The sequence below is a fragment of the Entelurus aequoreus genome, linkage group LG02 (genome assembly GCF_033978785.1).
Source record: "Entelurus aequoreus isolate RoL-2023_Sb linkage group LG02, RoL_Eaeq_v1.1, whole genome shotgun sequence".
Taxonomy (NCBI): domain Eukaryota; kingdom Metazoa; phylum Chordata; class Actinopteri; order Syngnathiformes; family Syngnathidae; genus Entelurus; species Entelurus aequoreus.
The window spans coordinates 64,708,613-64,731,234 of NC_084732.1; the positions used below are offsets into that span (position 1 = coordinate 64,708,613).

The window sequence follows — 22,622 nt, forward strand, 5'->3', positions numbered from 1 at the left end:
TTGGCGAGGCATGTTTTAAAGCACAGCTTGCAGCGTGGCGCTTCCATGTTTGAAGCGTCACCTTGATCGATAGTTTTGAAGGACAAATATCTCCGTATTGCGCTTCACGCACCCTCTTTATTAACCACTAGAATTGCATTTATTTGCCATTTTTCCTCTCTTCACTGTTTCTCCTTGTGCGCTCTGTGAGTGTGCGTGCGCTGACACACTAAACATGCTCCTCTGCTCTGTGCGTCACCACTGTATGGCAGCATGCGAATAAAAAAAAAAGTACTGGTATTTTTCAAAGGCTGTATAATACCATTTACAATTCATGAGTACCGTGGTACATTAATACCATACAACCCTAGGAAGCATGTTTGTATGTATGTATGTACAGTGTGTATATATATATATATATGTGTATAAAAGTTTGGACACAGCTTCTCATTTCAATAAATTCTACATTGTCACTGAAGGCATCAAAACTATGTGAAACTAAGTGAAAACCATTTCAGGTGACTACCTCTTGAAGCTCATCGAGAGAATGCCAAGAGTGTGCAGTAATCAGAGCAAAAGGTGGCTATTTTGAAGAAACTAGAATATAAAACATGTTTTCAGTTATTTCACCTTTTTTTGTTAAGTACATAACTCCACATGTGTTCATTCATAGTTTTAATGCCTTCAGTGACAATCTACAATGTAAATAGTCATGAAAATAAAGAAAACCCATTAAATGAGAAGGTTTGTCCAAACTTTTGGCCTGTATATATATATATATATATATATATATATATATATATTAATATATGTATAAATGTATATATATATATATATATATATATATATATATATATATATATATATATATATATATATATGTATATATATATATGTATGTATATATATATATATATATATATATATATATATATATACAGTATATATATATATATTTATATATATATATATATTTATATATATATATATATATGTGTATAAATGTATATATATATATACATATATGTATAAATGTATATATATGTATGTATACATATATACATATATATACATAATATACTGTATGAATACATGATGTGTGTTTATATATATATATATATATATATATATATATATATATATATATATATATATATATATATATATATATATATATATATATATATATATATATATATATATATATATATATATATATATATGTGTGTGTATATATATATATATGTGTGTATATATACATATGTATATATTTATGTATAGATATATATGTATTTGTATATATATTATGTGTATTGTTACTTTGCATGCAGGCCACCGGCCAATGCGGACCTCAAGTCAAAAAGTTTGGACCCACCTGCTCTTAATCCTGACAATTTTGAGACAGCTGGAAGTTTCCGCTCCATCCTTTGTAGTATTTAGGTCCAAAGTACTGCTGACCTACTCCAGTATCTTAATGTGCCTTTATAAGAGGGTTAACTTACAAATTCGAAAGGGATCACATTGTTATTGTTTTAAATGATCAACAGTATAATTAGACATGTGAATAATCGCCATACTTTTGGCTCTCTTTTTCACCCAGATCGGAGGGAGTGTCGTAAGTTACATGGACGGATGTTGCAAAACATGTGAGTATGTGACAAGAGCATCACACAGCTGTAGTAGTTACTGTCGAGCTTTGAGCCACAGCTGACACTCACCTGCCAACCAACATGCCTCCAAAATGTCCAATCAATTTGTAGTTAAATTCATCAGCACAATGTCATAATTGCCGCTTGTTTTGCTATCGCAATTGCCTTCCAATTATTCTCATTAGTGAGTATTGTCAATGTGCTTTCCAGTGACAGGATGTCTGACAACTACACAGGCACAAGTCTGAATGTATTTTTATTTTGATTGTAAATTTTTCTCGAAGACACACAGTTTCAAAATTTTACATACATGCTCCAGTATTCACCTACATATGGTAATACATGCAGAAAGCGCAGGCCAAGTCATTAAATGACAGTTGTAATGCAATCGTCAGTGACAAACTGTATGATTACTACCCTCTTTTATTATAAAAAAGGAATCAAAAGACTACAAAATAGTCCACAAAGTCAAAACTCACACACAAATAAATTCAAGCACGTAAAAAGGATGTCGTTGTAATGGTATATGCCGCTTCACGCACCCAAACACCCAATCATTTGAGCTGTCCAGTGCTGGTCCCAGCCAAAACTAATGGGAGGGTTGCATTAGGATATCCAGTATAAGAATTAAGCCAAGCAAATGTGTTTATTAAAAAGACAGTATAAAGATATGTTTTAGAGCGTAGGGTGTCCTTGAATTACTTACAATTTTAATTTAGCTCTATATAGAAAATATAATGACCTTTAAAGGCCTACTGAAACCCACTACTACCGACCACGCAGTCTGATAGTTTATATATCAATGATGAAATCTTAACATTTTCTTTCTTTCTTTCTTTATTTTAGTTTATTTCGAACATGAACACATCACACAATTTCATATCATTTCATTTACATCAGGCCCGAAAAGGAGTAGGAAGAAGCAAAGCTTATTTAATCCTACCCCTTTCCCACTTCAAAGCGTTTACAATTATATAAAATCATTTACTGACCTTTTTATATAATAAAATAACATCTATGAATTAGTATATACAACAGGTTGTAATATGTAATTAATTAATTCAGTCATTATTAACATACTGAGATGAAGAATATTTTCAATAAGGTTGGAAGTTTTTCTCATAATTCTTCTTCTTTGTACTTTGCAACACATGCCAATACGGCCGGGTTAACTTATAAAGTGCAATTTTAAATTTCCCGCTAAACTTCCGGTTGAAAACGCCTTTGGATGATGACGTATGCGCGTGACGTAGCCAGGCGAAACAGAAGTATCGGTACCCCATTGAATCCAATACAAAATAGCTCTGTTTTCATCTCATAATTCCACAGTATTCTGGACATCTGTGTTGGTGAATATTTAGCAATTTGATTAATGAACAATGGAGACTGCAAAGAAGAAAGTTGTAGGTGGGATCAGTGTATTAGCGGCAGACTACAGCAACACAACCAGGAAGACAGAGATGGATAGCAGACGCGTTAGCCGGCGAACTCACCTTAACTTCTTCCGTCTCGCCGACCGCATCTGTGATCGGGTGAAGTCCTTCGTCGCACCGTCGATCGCTGGAACGCAGGTGAGCACAGGTGTTGATGAGCAGATGAGGGCTGGCTGGCGTAGGTGGATAGCTAATGTTTTTAGCATAGCTCTGTGATGTCCGGTTGCTAAGTTAGCTTCAATGGCGTCGTTAGCAACAGCATTGTTAACCTTCGCCAGGCTGGAAAGCATTAGCAGTGTATTTACATGTCCCTGGTTTAATAGTATTGATGATCTTCTGTCTATCCTTTCAGTCAGGGATTTATTTATTTTGTTTCTATATGCAGTTAAGCACGATGCTATCACGTTAGCTCCGTAGCTAAAGTGTTTTGTCGATGTATTGTCGTGGAGATAAAAGTCACTGTGAATGTCCATTTCGCGTTCTCGACTCTCATTTTCAAGAGGATATAGTATCCGAGGGGGTTTAAAATACAAATCCGTGATCCACAATAGAAAAAGGAGAGAGTGTGGAATCCAATGAGCCAGCTTGTACCTAAGTTACGGTCAGAGCGAAAAAAGATATGTCTTGCACTGCATTATAGTCCGTCACTCTTAACGTTCCTCATCCACGAATCTTTCATCCTCGCTCAAATTAATGGGGTAATCGTCGCTTTCTCGGTCCGAATCGCTCTAGCTGCATTGAAAACAATAGGAAAATATGAGGAGGCGATCAACTGACTACGTCACGCTACTTCCGGTAGGGGCAAGGCTTTTTTTTATCAGAGACCAAAAGTTACGAACTTTATCGTCGTTGTTCTGTACTAAATCCTTTCAGCAAAAATATGGCAATATCGCAAAATGATCAAGTATGACACAGAATGGATCTGCTATCCCCGTTTAAATAAAAAAATGTCATTTCAGTAGGCCTTTAAGTCCAAATTCTTCAAATTTACCTAATATCTACAGTTTGGCATCTGAAACTTGGACACATGTAGGTGTCTTTGGAATGAATAGATTAGACCACTGGTGTTTAATCACAGTGGTACCTTTGGGATACGAGGGCCCAAGCTTACGAGTTTTTTGGGATACAAGCTATCTCTCAGCTATTTGTCATGCTTCAGGTTGCTTGCAAAAACTTGGTTTACGAGCCTCCCAACAAAAAATCTGTTGTCTTACCTGCTAGCATTAGCTTATAGCTAGCAAAACATACATTTGTTTTTCAAACCGTAGGTATTAAGCAAGTAAGTGCGAAGGTGAGTGCAGGTAATAAGAAGCGGATGACATTCATTGAATTAAAGAAATAAATCATCTAATCATGACAAAGTGTGTAGCCAACTCAGCGGAGCATTGGAGCGTAGAATGGCTAGTCTGCACCATACCTGAAGCTGTGAGTTGATAACAACAGCCATGAACATTAAAATAATATCTAAACTGCCAACATTGATCCATTGAAATATGGAGAAGCTGCTGATGGTGTGTTTGACGGAGAAGCCGCAGGAGATACTGCAGTCGGCTCCCGAAGTTAAATACTGTACATTATTATTACATTACTTCATAAAATATTACAATATGTTGTATTAGAAACATTAATTTCATGTTTACAGTTAATATTAGCAAGTTTTAGGATAGGATAGACTTTTATAAATGAGGCGCTAACGGGATCTCAACAAGAACCGGTTTTCAATTCTCATCGTAATGACATTCATGCTCTCAATGAGTGCATGTAAACTTGCAACCACAACTCTGAAAACATGTATGTGGCTTACCATCATGTACCAATCCCACCAGGTACTGGATTCCCTCTGTTCCCTTTCTCTGTTAGCTCCCTGACTCCCACATTAAACACAAACTGTGAAAGAGGTACCTAAACCAGTATAATTGCCGGTGCTATTGTTGAAATTCAACAATGTACTCCCTTCCTCAGTATACTATTTTGTATTTTTATGTATGACTTTCTCGCAAAATATTTTATACCTGGTTGAACTGAGGTGGGCTTCCATTTTAGGCCTAAAAAAGAAATCCCAATTTTGAGTACTCCATTTATCCCCTGCCTTCCTTGCAGATCTGTATACAAAATCTGCACGCTCTTCACATTTAGCACTGTCTGGGCAGTGCATTGTTGATTGCCAACAATGTGCTGTTGGTAGAAGCCCAGTAGTCGGGCTTAGATGTCTGCATGTTTCAACAGATGATAGTGGTGTGTGTGCTGTTTGTGTGTATTATCCTGTAGTGGCTGTATAAGATTTGCATGCTGCTTGTTTTCTTCCACTGCTGCAGAGAGCTTAAGATGCTATGCTAATAGTGACAGGAAACAATATTAGAAGTGACTCTCATCATTCATACATCCTGAGCTTTGGTTATTCTCTTGCATTGATGTTTCATTACAATACAACAAGCAACGTTCTTGAAGTCTTCATTGACTATCCAGAAGTCTAAACCTCAGTACTCCCTTATTTTATATAAATCATTGTGTGTAAATCATACGACAGCAGTAACTCAATCTGTAGGGATTTAGGCTTTGGATCCATAGGGTAGAATAGGGTTCAAGCCTGGCTGTGAACAAAAATCGCATGCACTTTGCGTAATTATAATTAGTACAACAAATTGAATAATTATGATGTTTCCAGGCTTTGAGTTATAACTAGGGATGTGCCGATCGATCGGACACCGATCGGTATCGGACGACATTCGTGTAAACGTGTGGGATCATCATTGCCGATTAATGCCTTTTAATGCCGATCACATACGCCAATCCCCTCTGGCTAACCTTGTATTTATTTTTAGCAAGCAGCAGCGAGCAGTAAATTATGTGGCGTGTGGAGCTGCTCCTCCAAGCCTATAATATTTACCTCCATTATGGCAAGCAAACTGCATTTCTTAGTATCTTAAGTATCGTTACATTATCACTAGAGGTTGAGGCTAAACATGTTACACACCGAGAGCAAGCTAGGAGAAGGCATGCTATAGCTAAGCAAACCACTAAATTAATAAGAGTTAAGAGAGATGATATTATAACAACTGTTGGTTTGTCAGCATTGTCGCAATCGGTACAGATAGATAGATAGATAGATAGATAGATAGATAGATAGATAGTACTTTATTGATTCCTTCAGGAGAGTTCCCTCAGGAAAATTAAAATTCCAGCAGCAGTGTACAGAATTGAGATACACGACACATAAGAGGTGGGCAAATTGATCACAAATTGGTGGTGTCAATACCAAGGTTAGTATAAGTTTATGATCGATAATAAAATTATTTAGTAGATATTTTTCTTTTCTCAAAATGATTTTTTTGTTGTTTTTGGTCACGCTTCCAAACTCAAGGAATAATTCCCTGGACACAAGCGGACTTAAAGGGCAAAAACTACAAGATGTAAATGCATAGTAGATGGTAGTTTTTGCTTTTGTTTACTTATTGTGTAACATTGATGTTGTTTGGCTCAAACAATTGTATGTAATAAAATAAAATATATAAATTACATATCGTGTTGCAATTGTTAAACTGTCAATAGCATTCACCATGAATACATTGAAAAATGTACAGTTAATAACTGTGCTCAGTATTGGTATCAGCCAATCTCACTCATGGATGATCGTATTGGAATCAGCAGTATAAAAACCCTGATCGGAACATCCCTATTTATAACTGAGCTTGCACAATTTTCAGGGTGTGCACATGAATAAGGCCATTACTTTGAAAGAAATATGATGGGACAGACCACCTCATCGTGGGAGCTCAGGTCCCACTGACTCCCACGTAACTTGAAACCCGGCTGTGCCGCCTGTCTCTGACAACAAAGGGATCTATTGAGTTGATTCTGTGGCTGCCTGACGGCTGCAGTTATATTTAAACCTCATCACTCAGGATTGAAATATCTGAATGGAAAATAGAACCACCTGACGCTCACATGCACTTAACAATTACATACACTTGCGCAATTGAATGAGATCCTATAGAAGAGCTGTATCATAAAGTATTTTCGATCCATCAATTCATGTATTTATATTTCTCAGAGTGTAAATATTCAGTAACTTCTTTAACTTTTTTACAGATTGAAGATTTAATAAACTTATTAGTAAGTCAGTATGATGTAGAGCAGTAGTGCTACTGAACTCTTAAGTAGTGTTTTCCCGATACCAATATTTTGGTACCGGACCCAAAATTATTTCGATACTTTTCGGTACTTTTCGATACTTTTTTAAATAAAGGGGACCACAAAAAATTGCATTATTGGCTTTATCTTAACAAACAATCTTACGGTACCTTAAACATATGTTTCTTATTGCAAGTTTGTCCTTAAATAAAATAGTGAATATAAATGACAACTTGTCTTTCATTAGTAAGTAAGCAAACAAAGGCTCCTAATTTAGTCTGCTGACGTATGCAGTAATATATTGTGTCATTTTCCATTCTATTATTTTGTCAAAATTATTAAGGACAAGTGGTATAAAATGAATCATTAATCTACTTTTTCATTTATTGTTAATATCTGCTTACTTTCTCTTTTAACATGTTCTATTTACACTTCTGTTAAAATGTAATAATCATGTATTCTTCTATTGTTTGGATGCTTTACATTAGTTTTGAATGATACCACAAATTTGGGTATCAATTTGATACCAAGTCGTTACAGGATCATACATTGGTCATATTCAAAGTCTTCATGTGTCCAGAGACATATTTCCTGAGTTTATACATTTAAAAAAAACCGAAAGAAGATGTTGTGGTGCCAAAAAATATTGACCTATTCATAGTAGTATCGACTAGATACGTTCCTGTACTTGGTACCCTTACAGTGGATGTTAGGTGTAGATCCACCAATGGCGTTTGTTTACACTTTGACGCCGGTGAGCTATGGTGTGTAGTGAAATATGTTTAGCTATTCCTCGTCCTGCAGGGATGATACTTATAAGAAACTTACTTTATTTTTTCGCCATAGAGGCGAGGATTAGTGATTTAGAAGTAGCTAAAACACTGCCGACTGTGAATGGTTGTTCGCCGCTAGCTAGCTAGTCATGTCTTAAAGCACCTCTTCCGGTGGGCGTTTCAGTGTTATAACTTCACCTTTATCGTTAGTTTTTAAGCCGAAATGCGCCAGTTTTCCCTTTTCTGTCTACACACATTGTCTGTTTGTAAGTATTCCGTAATTGTGCGCTACCGAACATGCTCGTCTGCTCGTAAACCAGCAATGACACGACTTGACGACGATGGGGGTGGTGGACTGGTACTTTTCAGAGACGGTATAGTACCGAATGGGATTCATTAGTATCGCGGTACTATACTAAGACCGGTATACCGTACAACCCTACTCTTAAGTACTACAAACATCTAAATCATATAAACAGAAATTTTATAATAAATTATAATACATTTATTGGCGCCCTGACACCTCAACTAGCAGTCAAAGCTAAACTAACATTTACAAGTTACTTGAGAGTTTCTGGTACTAATCCATCTTTAGACACTTTAACCACCTTGCTCCTAGTACCTCTCACACTGGTTTGTGGCAGGACTCTCTTGCTAAAGAGATTTTAAATCTCAATGGGACTTTCCTGTGTAAACAAAAGTAAAAAAACAAAACATTTTTTTGTTTTGTTTTACATTTTAATAGCAAAAATATATTTGTTTTATTTGTTTCAATATTATGCGATATTAACAAAATGTGTTTTATGTGTAATAATTTTTTTGTACTTTACCTTCTTACCTTCCATTTAAACCGAAGGCTGAGACTCCCTACTCAGTTTGGTTTTATCCACTCCAAGTAAGGTGTATAGGGGGCGCCGGTATCCCGCCTGTGTGCCCATCTGACACACACATTCTACTGTTTTTTTCCCCCCTCATTCTTGCTATGCCTCTCAGCGAATGCCGCCTAGGCAACTGCCCATGTGGTTTGTATCAAAAACCGCTACTAATAACGCTAAAGCTATGGTGATAAGGTTTTTGTAACCGCACAAACATAATTACCCTTTACCCTTAGTTTTTGGATGTTCTCTTTCAATCAGCACCAATTTGTTTTGCTCACAGCAACTATTTAAGGAGCACATGTCATGATTTGATATTTGATTCAGCTTTTGAAAGTGCAGAAATGATCAGCCGCAGGTCTCTAGACCAGAGATATTAAACAACATTTTTTGGGGGGCCATATTTCCAGCTAAAAACCAGGGGGCGGACATCCCTCTTCACTATTAGTCTTAGAGAACCAGTGTCCTCTACAGTAGACATATTATTTTGGTCTTTTTGTTTTGTCAGTTACAGGAGCGCTCTGCTATTTTGCAAAAAAGCTAGTAAAAGATCATTTCTATGGCAGCTGCAAAAATGTGAATCTCTCACAATTCGCAGGCTACCAGTTGAATATACCAAATAATAAAAAGAAAGGACCTAAACTAGAACCTTTCTTAGTGTGCAATACGGTTGTTAAGATAGTGTTTTTGTTTTATAACTTATCTATACATAATGCAATTGTTAGTGTGCAATATGTATTCATTATTTATTACTATTTTTTATATTTTCATTATGTTTTTCTTTTGTTACCGTATGTAAAAATCTGCAGTGCAACCACATAATTGGCCCATCGTGGTAAAAATAAAAGTCTATCCTATCATATCCTATAACTAAAGAATGTGAACAAATGACTACTGACTGCATTTGAAGCAAACAAGCTACAGCAACACCTTACTTACATAAATAACATTACCAATTTAAAAAATGTACCTGCCAAAAAGGAAGGAACTTAAAAGGGTGCCTTGAGGAACATACCGTATCAGTTATTAAAGTTAAAGTTAAAGTACCAATTATTGTCACACACATTAGGTGTGGTGTAATGTGTCCTCTGCATTTGACCCATCCCCATGTTCACCCCCTGGGAGGTGAGGGGAGCAGTGAGCAGCAGCGTGCGCCGCGCTCGGGAATCATTTGGTGATTTAACCCCCAATTCCAACCCTTGATGCTGAGTGCCAAGCAGGGAGGTAATGGGTCCCATTTTTTGTAGTCTTTTGTATGACTCGGCCGGGGATTGGGGTTTATCACAAGTTTAAACCCCAGGGTTCTGTTTGCTAGCAAGGTTAAATGTTAATGCAAGGATCTGCCAATGTGTTGAGAGTCGTCCAAGTCCCTTTATTCAACGGGAGCACTCTTGTATTTTTAGGATATTGCTGCGAAAATGTTTGTCTCCAAGTTTTGAACTGAACCGCCAATTGAATAGCCCTCCTCTAGGGTGACCAGTCTGCTTTCTAAACACATTCAGTACTTTCAGCACTCTCGCTGTGTCATCATCAGTGAAGCAGCCTTGTGCATATGTGATGGTTCTCTGGTTCGCTGCCAATGTACAATAGTAGTTTCACACCTCTGCTTTCTGACACAGAAATTGGTGGATATATGTGACAGCTAATCTTAACCTGATGAAATTGACATAATGATAGACTAACATTCTAAGATCCTCCAGAGGCAGGTTTTATCAACCAGCACTTGTTTGTATTTTATGTAATTGTCTGAATATTTTTCATTGGCGTCAGGATCCTGACAATTCTTTTTTATGTTTTCGACCTTCCCTCTTGACTTATGCTTTGACCAATCGCTTGTGCATGATGGATGTCAGTGCTTCTCTTTCCTCTTGATTCGTCTTTGTGACCCGCTGCATCTTCCCTGTGTTTGCTGTGTTTCTACAGAGGTTCTTCTATTCTGTTCTTGTTTAATTATTTTTATTTGGTTTGTAATCAGGCAAAGAAGACGGCAAACCCTGTCAGAAGGTGACAGTCAGGATGACGATCAGGAAGAATGACTGTCGCAGTAACCGGCCGGTATGTTTCATGTGTGGGTCACTAACTCACTCCCTCACCCACTAGCTCACTTCTCTGGTAATCAATTTAATTTGGAAAAATAAATAACAATAAAACAACAAATAAAACTGAACTATTCATCCTATCATATTAAGTCATCATGCTGAGTCAGTGGGGTCCCAATTTTTTCAAGCAAACAGGAACATTAAAGGACGCTGGGAAACACTTTGATTTATTTTGACATTAAAGAATGCTAAAACCAATCAATTGTAGATCAATATATGCTAAGCTATCTGCACAAAACATCTTAGCTTTGTGTTACAGGTGACAAATTATCAAATCAGTGTGACATCTAAATATATTTATTAATATTGAATTCATTTTCATACTTTTTAAAATTTTAAAACTGCCGGGGACCAATAAAACCACACTACGGTCCCTGGGCCAATTTCCCTGACACAACCACGCACAAAGAAGTTACAGACCTCCATGCTTTTCCAAGTTTGTGTTTGTTTTGTCGTGTAGAATGACATTGGAGCACAAGATTATTCAATATGTCTGCAAACTCGACCGATGGATATTACTAGCTATCACTCGAAAAACTTTTTTTTGATAAAGTATAGGGATCTATTCCATTGCATAGTTAGATTTTCTGCAGGAAGATTTGGGCGCACTGCTTGCTGCACAACAGCCATCTTAGTTTGGTTGACCACAGTTTTTTTTCACTTCCGGGAAAAATTCATATGTCGGAATACAAGCAATTATTAGTTTTTGACTGTCAAGTCAATGGTTACCAATATAGTTTTGATAGTTTGCTGTGAAAACAGTAGTAATCAATAAATGATCTAATTTTCAAATGCAGCAATTAATCACTATAATGTATGTTATACAGGTCTGTATTCCTCAGACTGCTGTTTCAACAATTGCATTAGAAATAATTAAAACGCCATTGTGAATGACAATATTAATTTGTATTTCATGTTTTACTCAAACTACAGCAAGTTTAAAAAAGAAAGTTACCAAAAGTGAATAATTCAGACAATAACTCTGTTTAGCATACGTTCATTTTTTTTATGTGGCCTGCCATTAACATTTTTTTTACATAGTGTATACCAGGGGTGGGCAATTAATTTTTACCGGGGGCCGCATGAGCAACCCGAGCACTGCTGGAGGGCCACATCGACAATATTTCAATTAAATTTTGCTTAATATTATTTTTGATATATACCGTAAGATAAATAATAATAATAATAATAATAGTAATAATAATACTTTCATTTAACCTAACTTAACTTTATACCAAAAGCACTGCTTTGGAAATCATTTGTACCCTTTTCAGAGATCACATTTAGTTCCCCTTAAACATCCTCATGTTGCACAATGAAATGTAAGCATAGGATGAAGTGTGCATTCCTGTAACTTTCTCTAGTAACAGCATTCCATGATTAATATAAATAAATTAACATTAATAATAAATGACAGTAAAATAAGCACACGTATGACTGAGGAGTCATAGTGTAACTTTGTGTGGTGTTTGAGTTGTCCGACTTTTTGTGTGGCCGTAAACGCACCAGTGGTTTAGTGGTATGCGTGTTGGTGACAGATGACAAGTTGGTTTTGGCCTGGTTTGTACAGCAGAAAATGACTAGTTTTTCGAGATGGAAGTGTTTTACTCATGTTTTTGGTGTGGTTATGGCCGAATATAAACAGTTTTGCTCAATAAAGTGATCGATATAATTCCTGGCCTCGAAGCATCTCGATAGACGTTACAATAATTGAACGGTGTTCAATTGAACGGTGTTGACGAACACCGTTAGGGCCGCTTGTTGTCACTGTCACTCAGAGTTGCATTGCAAAATTACACAGAATAAATGTGTTTATTTTGTTTAGAATTCAGATGGGATTTGATTTGGTGCGCGGCATGTATTTGCTGTGCGCAGAGGACGCTTGACCAGTGCGCAATTGCGCAGGCACGCACCTTAGAGGGAACGTTGCTTGGCAGTCCATGTCTTGTTGAAAACACGCCATTCGCAATCAACTTTTCTCTTTTTAGCGTCTCGGGTGTAAACTGTGCATCACTTGTCGCAGTGCACCTTCACTCACAGGTTACACACGGACATACGCCCATAAATAACACTTCTTGTCAATGAGAAAGGACGCAAAAGAGAAAGGCTCCGCTCTTGCTACCGGAGTTTTTTGTTAAATCTGAAGATTTTGACCACTGATTTGCGATCACAGCCACAGGAGAGTACCCTGGCATCTTCAATCTGATTTTGGTCAGTTGAGAGGCACTGATACGCTGAAAGAAGGCGAGTTGGGAGAGCCGTTAGCCTCAAGCCAAAGGCGCCTTGCCGCAGTTCAAAGCGGTTGCCTAGCAACCAAAAGCTACGGCGAGTTTACAGCTGTTTTAAAGTGATCCCGACGTCGCAGAGTGATATAAGTTGACAGGCTGACACCTCAAATTGATCTCTGAACGGCGCAAGATACGAAATTGTTGGAAAAAACAAGTTAAAGTGCCGCAAGTCGCTAAAGAAGCAACTGCCGTTAAGACACAAGCAAGAGGCAGTGACGTCAGTGACTGCCGCGATGCGAAAAGGTAAAGGAAAGATTGAAATCCCGAAACCTTCGGGGTCAGCTGTTACAGAACACAACTGGGAACAAGATTTGAGGTTGGACACAGGACATGATGGGAATCAAGAAGTGATACTACAAAAACTTGAAGAAATGAAAGAAGAAATGAAAGAAGAATTGAAAGAAATGAAAGAAGAAATGAAAAAAGAAATGAAAAAAGAAATGAAAGAATTGAAAGAATATCTGAGAAAAGTAACAACAGAACACAAACAAGATGTGAAAAGTCTGCAGGAAAATATAGAAAATCTGCAATCTCAGAACAACAGAAGAAATAATGAAGCCACTGAAATGGGCAAACGAATAAAGACCCATCAAGAAGACAACAACATGTTGAGGAATATCATAGATGAAATGGATCAGGACAAACGAATGAATGATATCATCGTGACTGGGGACCGAATTAAACCAAGATCCTATGCGAAAGCTGTGAATAATGAAGGTGAACCAGATGAAATGGATATGATCTCAGCAGAACAGCAAGTGGTCGACTTTCTGCAATCAAAGGAAATTGAAATTGACATTAATACCATCGAAACATGCATCCCACTGAACGGAAGAAACAACAACGCCACTCCAGTCGTGCTCGTGAAACTCGTAAACAGAAAATCTAAAATGGCATTGCTGAGACAGGGAAAGAAGCTGAAGGGAACAAATGTGTACATGAATGAGCATCTCACAAAACGCAATGCTGGAATCGCCAAGAAAGCACGCGACTTGAGAAAGCAGGGAAAAATCCAGGGAACTTGGAGCATCAACTGTAAAATCTACATCAAGCTGAATGGAGGTCCAGAAGCAAGAGTAATTGTTGTCCATGACATCAAGGACCTGGAAAATTTTTAAAGTTTACACAGCTACCAAAACAACGATGCTAATGGACTCCGACAGAAAACAAACACCCAAATTCAGCATCGACACTACTATGTTCCAAGGGACGACTAAACAAGAGGACCTACATTCAGGATTGCATCCACCTACACTTATTGAGATTATTGAAACAACATCAAAGATTGTTGAACAAGAAAATATGGAACTAAAAAATTTCTGCAACAAAGATTACAAAAACCAGAATTTGGAAAATGATATAGATCCAGATACAAATTTTTTCTCCCACATCAGTAATAATTGTTTTTATTATACAGATGATCAATATAATAGCAACATTACATGCGATAACAAATTGTCAATTATTCATTTTAATAGCAGAAGCTTGTATGCAAACTACAACAACATTAAGAACTTTTTGAAACACATCAACGAACCATTCAAAGTGATTGCTGTCACAGAAACATGGATTGATGATAAAAAAAGGAATAGATTTTGATCTGGAGGGATATGAACTAAACTACATCAACAGAACCAACACAAATGGAGGAGGAGTAGCTGTGTACGTGATGAAGAACCTGAACTACAAAGTGGTAAAAAACATGTCATTTGCTATAGATAATATCTTAGAATGTATAACCATTGAAATATGTCAGGAAAAAAGCAAAAACATTTTCATCAGTTGTATATATAGATCACCTAAGTCAAGTATAGAAACATTTGAAGAATGGATCAAGGCTACTTACATGGATAATGGTCAAAGAATAATGTTCTTATGTGGTGACTTTAATCAATCAATCAATCAATGTTTATTTATATAGCCCTAAATCACAAGTGTCTCAAAGGGCTGTACAAGCCACAACGACATCCTCGGTACAGAGCCCACATACGGGCAAGGAAAAACTCACCCCAGTGGGACGTCGGTGAATGACTATGAGAAACCTTGGAGAGGACCGCATATGTGGGTAACCCCCCGCCCCTCTAGGGGAGACCGAAAGCAATGGATGTCGAGTGGGTCTGACATAACATTGTGAAAGTCCAGTCCACAGTGGATCCAACACATCAGCGAGAGTCCAGTCCACAGCGGGGCCAACAGGAAACCATCCCGAGCGGAGACGGGTCAGCAGCGCAGAGATGTCCCCAACCGATGCACAGGCTAGTGGTCCACCCGGGGTCCCGACTCTGGACAGCCAGCACTACATCCATGGCCACCGGACCTATGCAACTCCCCCTCGCAAGGGACAGGGGAGAAGAGGAGAGAAGAAAAGAAACGGCAGATCAACTGGTCTAAAAAAAGGGGGGTCTATTTAAAGGCTAGATTATACAAATGAGTTTTAAGATGGGACTTAAATGCTTCTACTGAGGTAGCATCTCTAACTGTTACCGGGAGGGCATTCCAGAGTACTGGAGCCCGAATAGAAAACGCTCTGTAGCCCGCAGACTTTTTTTTGGCTCTGGGAATCACTAATAAGCCGGAGTTCTTTGAACGCAGATTTCTTGTCGGGACATATGGTACAATACAATCGGCGAGATAGGCTGGAGCTAAACCGTGTAGTATTTTATACGTAAGTAGTAAAACCTTAAAGTCGCATCTTAAGTGCACAGGAAGCCAGTGCAGGTGAGCCAGTATAGGCGTAATATGATCAAACTTTCTTGTTTTTGTCAAAAGCCTTGCAGCCGCATTTTGTACCAACTGTAATCTTTTAATGCTAGACATAGGGAGACCCGAAAATAATACGTTACAGTAATCGAGACGAGACGTAACGAACGCATGAATAATGATCTCAGCGTCGCTAGTGGACAAGATGGAACGAATTTTAGCGATATTACGGAGATGAAATAAGGCCGTTTTAGTAACACTCTTAATGTGTGACTCAAACGAGAGAGTTGGGTCGAAGATAATACCCAGATTCTTTACCGAGTCGCCTTGTGTAATTGTTTGGTTGTCAAATGTTAAGGTGGTATTATTAAATAGATGTTGGTGTCTAGCAGGACCGATAATCAGCATTTCCGTTTTCTTAGCGTTGAGTTGCAAAAAGTTAGCGGACATCCATTGTTTAATTTCATTAAGACACGCCTCCAGCTGACTACAATCCGGCGTGTTGGTCAGCTTTAGGGGCATGTAGAGTTGAGTGTCATCAGCATAACAGTGAAAGCTAACACCGTACTTGCGTATGATGTCACCCAGCGGCAGCATGTAAATACTAAAGAGTGCAGGGCCAAGAACCGAACCCTGGGGAACTCCGCACGTTACCTTGACATAGTCCGAGGTCACATTGTTATGGGAGACGCACTGCATCCTGTCAGTAAGATAAGAGTTATACCAAGACAAGGCTAAGTCTGGCATACCAATACGTGTTTTGATACGCTCTAATAAAATATTATGATCGACGGTATCGAAAGCGGCGCTAAGATCAAGAAGCAGCAACATAGATGACGCATCAGAATCCATCGTTAGCAATAGATCATTAGTCATTTTTGCGAGGGCTGTCTCCGTAGAGTGATTTGCCCTGAAACCGGATTGAAAAGGTTCACAGAGATTGTTAGTCACTAAGTATTCATTTAGCTGCTGTGCAACAATTTTTTCGAGAATTTTGGAAATAAACGGAAGGTGGGAGACCGGTCGGTAGTTTACCATGAGGTCAGGATCGAGGTTAGGTCTTTTGAGCAGAGGATGAATAACCGCTTTTTTGAATGCTAGGGGAACAGTGCCGGAGGAAAGTGATACGTTTATAATATTTAACACTGATGGACCTAATAATACAAACAGTTCCTTGATAAGTTTCCCAGGAAGTGGGTCAAGTAAACATGTTGTTTGTTTTATCCCACCTACACGCTGTAATAATTCCTCTAATGTTATTTCATCAAAAATAGAGAGTCTATTTTGGAGGGCAGTCGTATATACAGTCGTATTTGTGTTAATAGAACCCAGTTGTAGCTGGGATGCGTTGTCTTTAATCTCCTTTCTAATGAGTTCAATTTTCTTATTAAAGAAATTCATAAAATCATCTGCCGAGTGGGTGGAGCTACTGGGAGGAGTCCCTTGTTGGGTTAGCGATGCTACTGTGCTAAACAGAAATTTAGGATCGTTTTTGTTGAGGCGGATGAGATTTGAGTAGTATTTAGCTTTAGCTAAGGTAAGCATGCGTTTATAAGTTATTAAACTATCACTCCATGCTTGATGGAAAACCTCAAGTTTAGTCGCGCGCCATTTGCGTTCCAGTTTTCTACATGATAATTTATGAGCTCTAATTTCTTCTGTAAACCATGGGGTGCGCCTTTTAGGGGCCCTTTTTTGCTTTAGCGGTGCTATACTATCAATAATTTCGCGCAAGGCATCGTCAAAGTTGTTAGTGAGGTTATCAATAGAGCCGACATAATTTGGGAATGGTGCCATTACCGAAGGCAGTAGGTCAGCAAGAGTCATCGTTGTGGCAGCATTAATGTTGCGGCCGCTATAGCAGTTATTATTATTATTAGCTTGTTGACAATGAGTCAAAACTTCAAATTTTATAAGGTAATGATCGGACATTACTTTAGTATATGGAAGTATCATAACTTTGGAGGTGGTGACACCCCTGACAAGCACTAGATCTATTGTATTACCGTTGCGATGCGTGGGTTCATGTATTATTTGTGTAAGACCACAGCTATCAATTATGGTTTGGAGCGCCACGCACTGAGGGTCCGATGGGGTATTCATATGGATATTAAAGTCCCCCATTATGATTATATTGTCGGCGTGCGTCACTAGATCAGCAACGAACTCTGAGAATTCACTGATAAAGTCCGAATAGGGCCCAGGGGGGTGGTAGATAACAGCCAGGTCGAGAGGTAGCGGTGTGACAGACCTCATAGTAAGCACCTCAAACGATTTATATTTATTATTTAGGTTAGGGGTAAGGTTGAAATTTTCATTGTATATTAGTGCGACACCCCCTCCCCTTTTAAGAGGACGGGCAACGTGCGCATTCGTATAGTTAGGAGGAGATGCCTCATTGAGCGCAAAAAATTTGTCTGGTTTGAGCCAGGTTTCGCTAAGACCAATGACGTTAAGATTGTTGTCTCTAATGACCTCATTAACTAATAACGCCTTGGGAGACAATGATCTTATGTTTAAAAAGCCCGTATTATAGGTATTGGGCTGTTTTGACAAGTTTTTCTTAAGATTATCCGTAGTGGCAATATTATCAATGTTGCGTTTATTATGCGTAGTGCACTTTAAATAGTTTCGACCATATCTAGTAATTGATATGACGGGAATTTTCCGATTGTTTGCTTGGTGCTGCAATAGACTGGACATATCATAATTTGCCACCTCAGTAGAATGCATGTCCACCTCTGACACAGACACAACAGAAAAAACATTATGTGAATTGTGTATTATTCTAAGAGAATTGCTATGCGTACATGGATTATCCAGCCTGGCGCTGGCTAGTTCTAGCTTAACTGACTCCTCACCCGGACTAACAGACATTGTAATTGCCTGTGACCGGGCTTGCTCTAGTGTAGTCAGTCAAGTGAGACTTAAATAGTAGTCTATGTTTCTAGACAGGATGATGGCGCCTTCCTGGTTAGGGTGAAGGCCGTCTCTCATCAGCAAGCCTGGTTTGCCCCAGAAAGAGGGCCAGTTATCAATAAGCGTTAGTCCCTGTTGCCTACAGAAACTAGGCAGCCACTTGTTAAGCGAGACTAATCTGCTATATCTCTCATCATTGCCTCTCGCAGGCAGGGGGCCAGAGACAATTACTCGATGCCTGGACATCTTTCTGGCGAGATCACAAGTCCTGGCTATGTTTCTCTTTGTAATCTCTGACTGTCTCATTCTAGTGTCATTGGAGCCAACGTGTACAACTATATTCGCATAATTAGTGGTGCGATTAGCCTGTCGTACGTGTTTACTAGGCCTGTTGCGAGTTAGCTCCCTAAGATTAGCTTCAATGTCAGGTGCTCTGGCCCCGGGAATACACTTTACTGTGGCTGGTTTGCTAAGCTTTATGTTTCGGGTGATGGAGTCCCCTATGACTAAGGTGTGGTGCCCGGTAGACTGGGGTGTAGGACTAGCTAAAGAGCTAAATCTATTATGCGTCTCAACCAGTACACCGTAGCTTGTAGGCCGCTTAGGACTGCTACAAGCTGGGCTAGTTAGCTCGCTACAGCTAACGCTAGCAGATGTGTCCGCAACATCTAAAGTTACGACATTACTCTGCTCTAACTGGCGGACACGGCCCTCTAGCAGAGCCAACCTCTCCGTGAGTATGGTGCAAGACGCGCAGGAAGCCATTACTCACAGTGTTTTCTGTCACCGAGTGAAGTTCCTGCTGTCCTCAGGGAAGTGGTCGCGGTCTGCGGGAGTAGCTTCCTACTTACCTTCTGACCGGCGCTGCCTTTCTCCGCTTAGCAGCTAGCTAGCTGAGGAAAGGGTGGTGGGACAGAGATCGGGTGATTTGCAAGTTAAATAGTACCACTAAATATGTTTGAGAAGTGATAAAGAAAGCTGTAGAACAATTAAAAGCACACAGATAGAGCGATACTTAGCCTTTTTCGCAACAGCGAACAGACGGCGAGCAGTCGCACGGTGAACCGGAACCGGAATATTGACTTATTGAACCCTAACAAGCAAAAGTCTATTGATGACTTCATTGATACAATGAAGTTCATATCCAAAAATCACAAAGCCAAGCAGAATCACAGCACACTGTGCCACGCTTATTGATAATATTTTTACCAATGAGTTTGACAATAACACTACAAGTGTTCTACTTATAACCGACGTTAGTGATCATCTGCCAGTTTTTACAATATATGATGGACACTACAAGAAGAACATGGAAGACAAAAGGACATTTCGAAGACTACACAGAGAAGAGGATGACTGCTTTCAAAATTGAGCTACAAAAGCAAGATTGGGACAATGTGTACAAGGAAAAAGAGGTTGATGAAGCATATGAACATTTCTTAAACAAGTTCATAATACTTTATGACAAACATTGTCCATGGATACAACTCAGTAATAAACAGAGAAAGAATAATCAACCATGGATGACAAAAGGACTAAAAAATGCTTGTAAGAAGAAGAATACACTATATAGAGAATTTATAGCACAAAGAACTATAGAGGCAGAAATTAAGTACAAAAAGTATAAAAACAAGTTAACAGACATACTACGATCATGTAGAAAAGAATATTACAGTGAATTATTGGACAGGAACAAAAATAATATGAGAGCAACATGGGGAATCCTCAATAGCATTATTAAAAATGGCACAAAGAGGGACTACCCTCAATACTTTTTAGACGGAAATAAAAAAAAATGACAACATAAAGGAAGTAGTTGAAAGCTTCAATAATTATTTTGTAAATATTGGACCAAAATTGGAAGAAAGGATTCCAGACCCAGTTCCAATTGAGGACTATAATGATACCATAGAGCGAAATCCCAACTCCATGTTCCTCAGTAATGTGACACAGGAGGAAATAGTTACAATCGTGAAAAAATGTAAATCTAAGACTTCAACTGATTGTAATGGAATTGATATGGAAACGATAAAAAAGGTTATAGAAGAGATCTCAGGACCATTAATGTATATTAGTAATCTATCATTTCAAACAGGTACATTCCCAAACAAAATGAAAATAGCTAAAGTTGCACCAATTTATAAGACTGGAGATAAACATCAATTTACAAATTATAGACCTGTTTCTTTACTTCCACAATTTTCTAAAATCATTGAAAAACTGTTTAATAACAGATTAGAGAGTTTCATAAATAAAAATAGAATACTTGAAGAGAACCAATATGGATACAGAGCTAATGTCTCAACTTCAATGGCTTTAATTGAAATTACAGAAGAAATTACCAATGCAATAGACAGTAAAAAATGTGCAGCAGCAGTTTTTATGGATCTAACTAAAGCATTTGACACAATTAATCACAATATTTTAATCAGAAAACTAGAACGATATGGCATCAGAGGGTTAGTATTAAACTGGATAAGAAGTTATCTAACGAACAGGAAACAATACGTGAAGCTAGGCGAACACATGTCTACAACGCTAAATATATCCTGTGGTGTACCTCAGGGATCAATATTAGGACCTAAATTATTCAATCTCTATATAAATGACATTTGTAAAGTTACAAAAGATTTAAAGTTAGTATTATTTGCGGATGATACAACAGCGTTTTGTTCAGGAGAGAACACACAGGAGATAATACAAATAATAACAGAAGAAATTAACAAATTAAAAAGATGGTTTGACAAAAACAGACTATCGTTGAATCTTAGTAAAACTAAAATAATGCTATTTGGTAACAGTAGAAGAGAAAGTCAAACACAAATACAAATAGACGGAATAGAAATTGAAACAGTAAATGAAACCAAATTTCTAGGTATAATGATTGATGATAAATTGAACTGGAAATCTCACGTAAAAAATATACAACATAAAGTAGCAAGAAACACGTCAATAATGAATAAAGCAAAACATGTTCTAGACAAAAAATCACTTCATATTCTCTACTGCTCACTAGTGTTACCATATCTGAGCTACTGTGTAGAAATATGGGGAAATAATTACAAAAGTACACTTCATTCATTAACGGTGTTACAAAAAATATCAGTTAGAATAATACATAATGTTGGATATAGAGAACATACAAATCCTTTATTTATTGAATCAAAGATACTGAAATTCCACGACATAGTGAATTTGCAAACAGCTAAAATTATGCACAAAGCAAACTATAACTGGCTACCCAAGAATATACAACAATTCTTCTCAACAAAAGAGGAGAAATATAATCTTAGAGAAAAATGTAATTTAAAACATTTGTACGCATGTACAACACTTAAGACCTTCAGTACATCAATATGTGGAATTAAATTATGGAATGGATTAAGCAAAGCAATCAAACAATGTACTAATATGATCCACTTCAAGAAACTCTTCAAACTTAAAGTGTTTACAAAGTACAAAGAAGAAGAACCATGACAAACATTCTCAATTTATTTCATCCATCCATTCATTCATTCTTAAAGTAATCTTACTTATCTCATCATATGAAATATGACTTTCTTCACCAATTATTATTATTAAATTCTTACTATTATTTATTTATTTATTTTTATTGTGATTACCTATGGAGTTTATTGTGAATAAATTGAGAACAGGAAGTGAATAAAAAAGTTTCAGCAACTGTTATGTAAAGAAAACGGGTAGGATTATATAAGCTCTGCTTCTTCCTACTCCTTTTCGAACATGTTGAAAAGAGAAACTGGAAATTCTGATGT

The 22,622-nt window shown here is 37.7% G+C and overlaps 1 protein-coding gene across 11 annotated transcripts in view; it reads left to right on the plus strand.

Moving 5' to 3' along the window:
* The window catches only part of otog (otogelin), a 176,810-nt gene that overhangs the window by 148,705 nt on the left and 5,483 nt on the right, over window positions 1-22,622 (plus strand). For 10 of the 11 annotated variants that reach the window (XM_062030540.1, XM_062030539.1, XM_062030536.1 and 7 more), the window contains 3 exons: window positions 1,580-1,625; window positions 4,888-4,959; window positions 10,816-10,895. In XM_062030540.1, the coding sequence (XP_061886524.1) occupies window positions 1,580-1,625; window positions 4,888-4,959; window positions 10,816-10,895 (198 nt within the window). The remainder of the gene's footprint in view (window positions 1-1,579; window positions 1,626-4,887; window positions 4,960-10,815; window positions 10,896-22,622) is intronic. The other variant, XM_062030544.1, reaches the window with a different exon arrangement.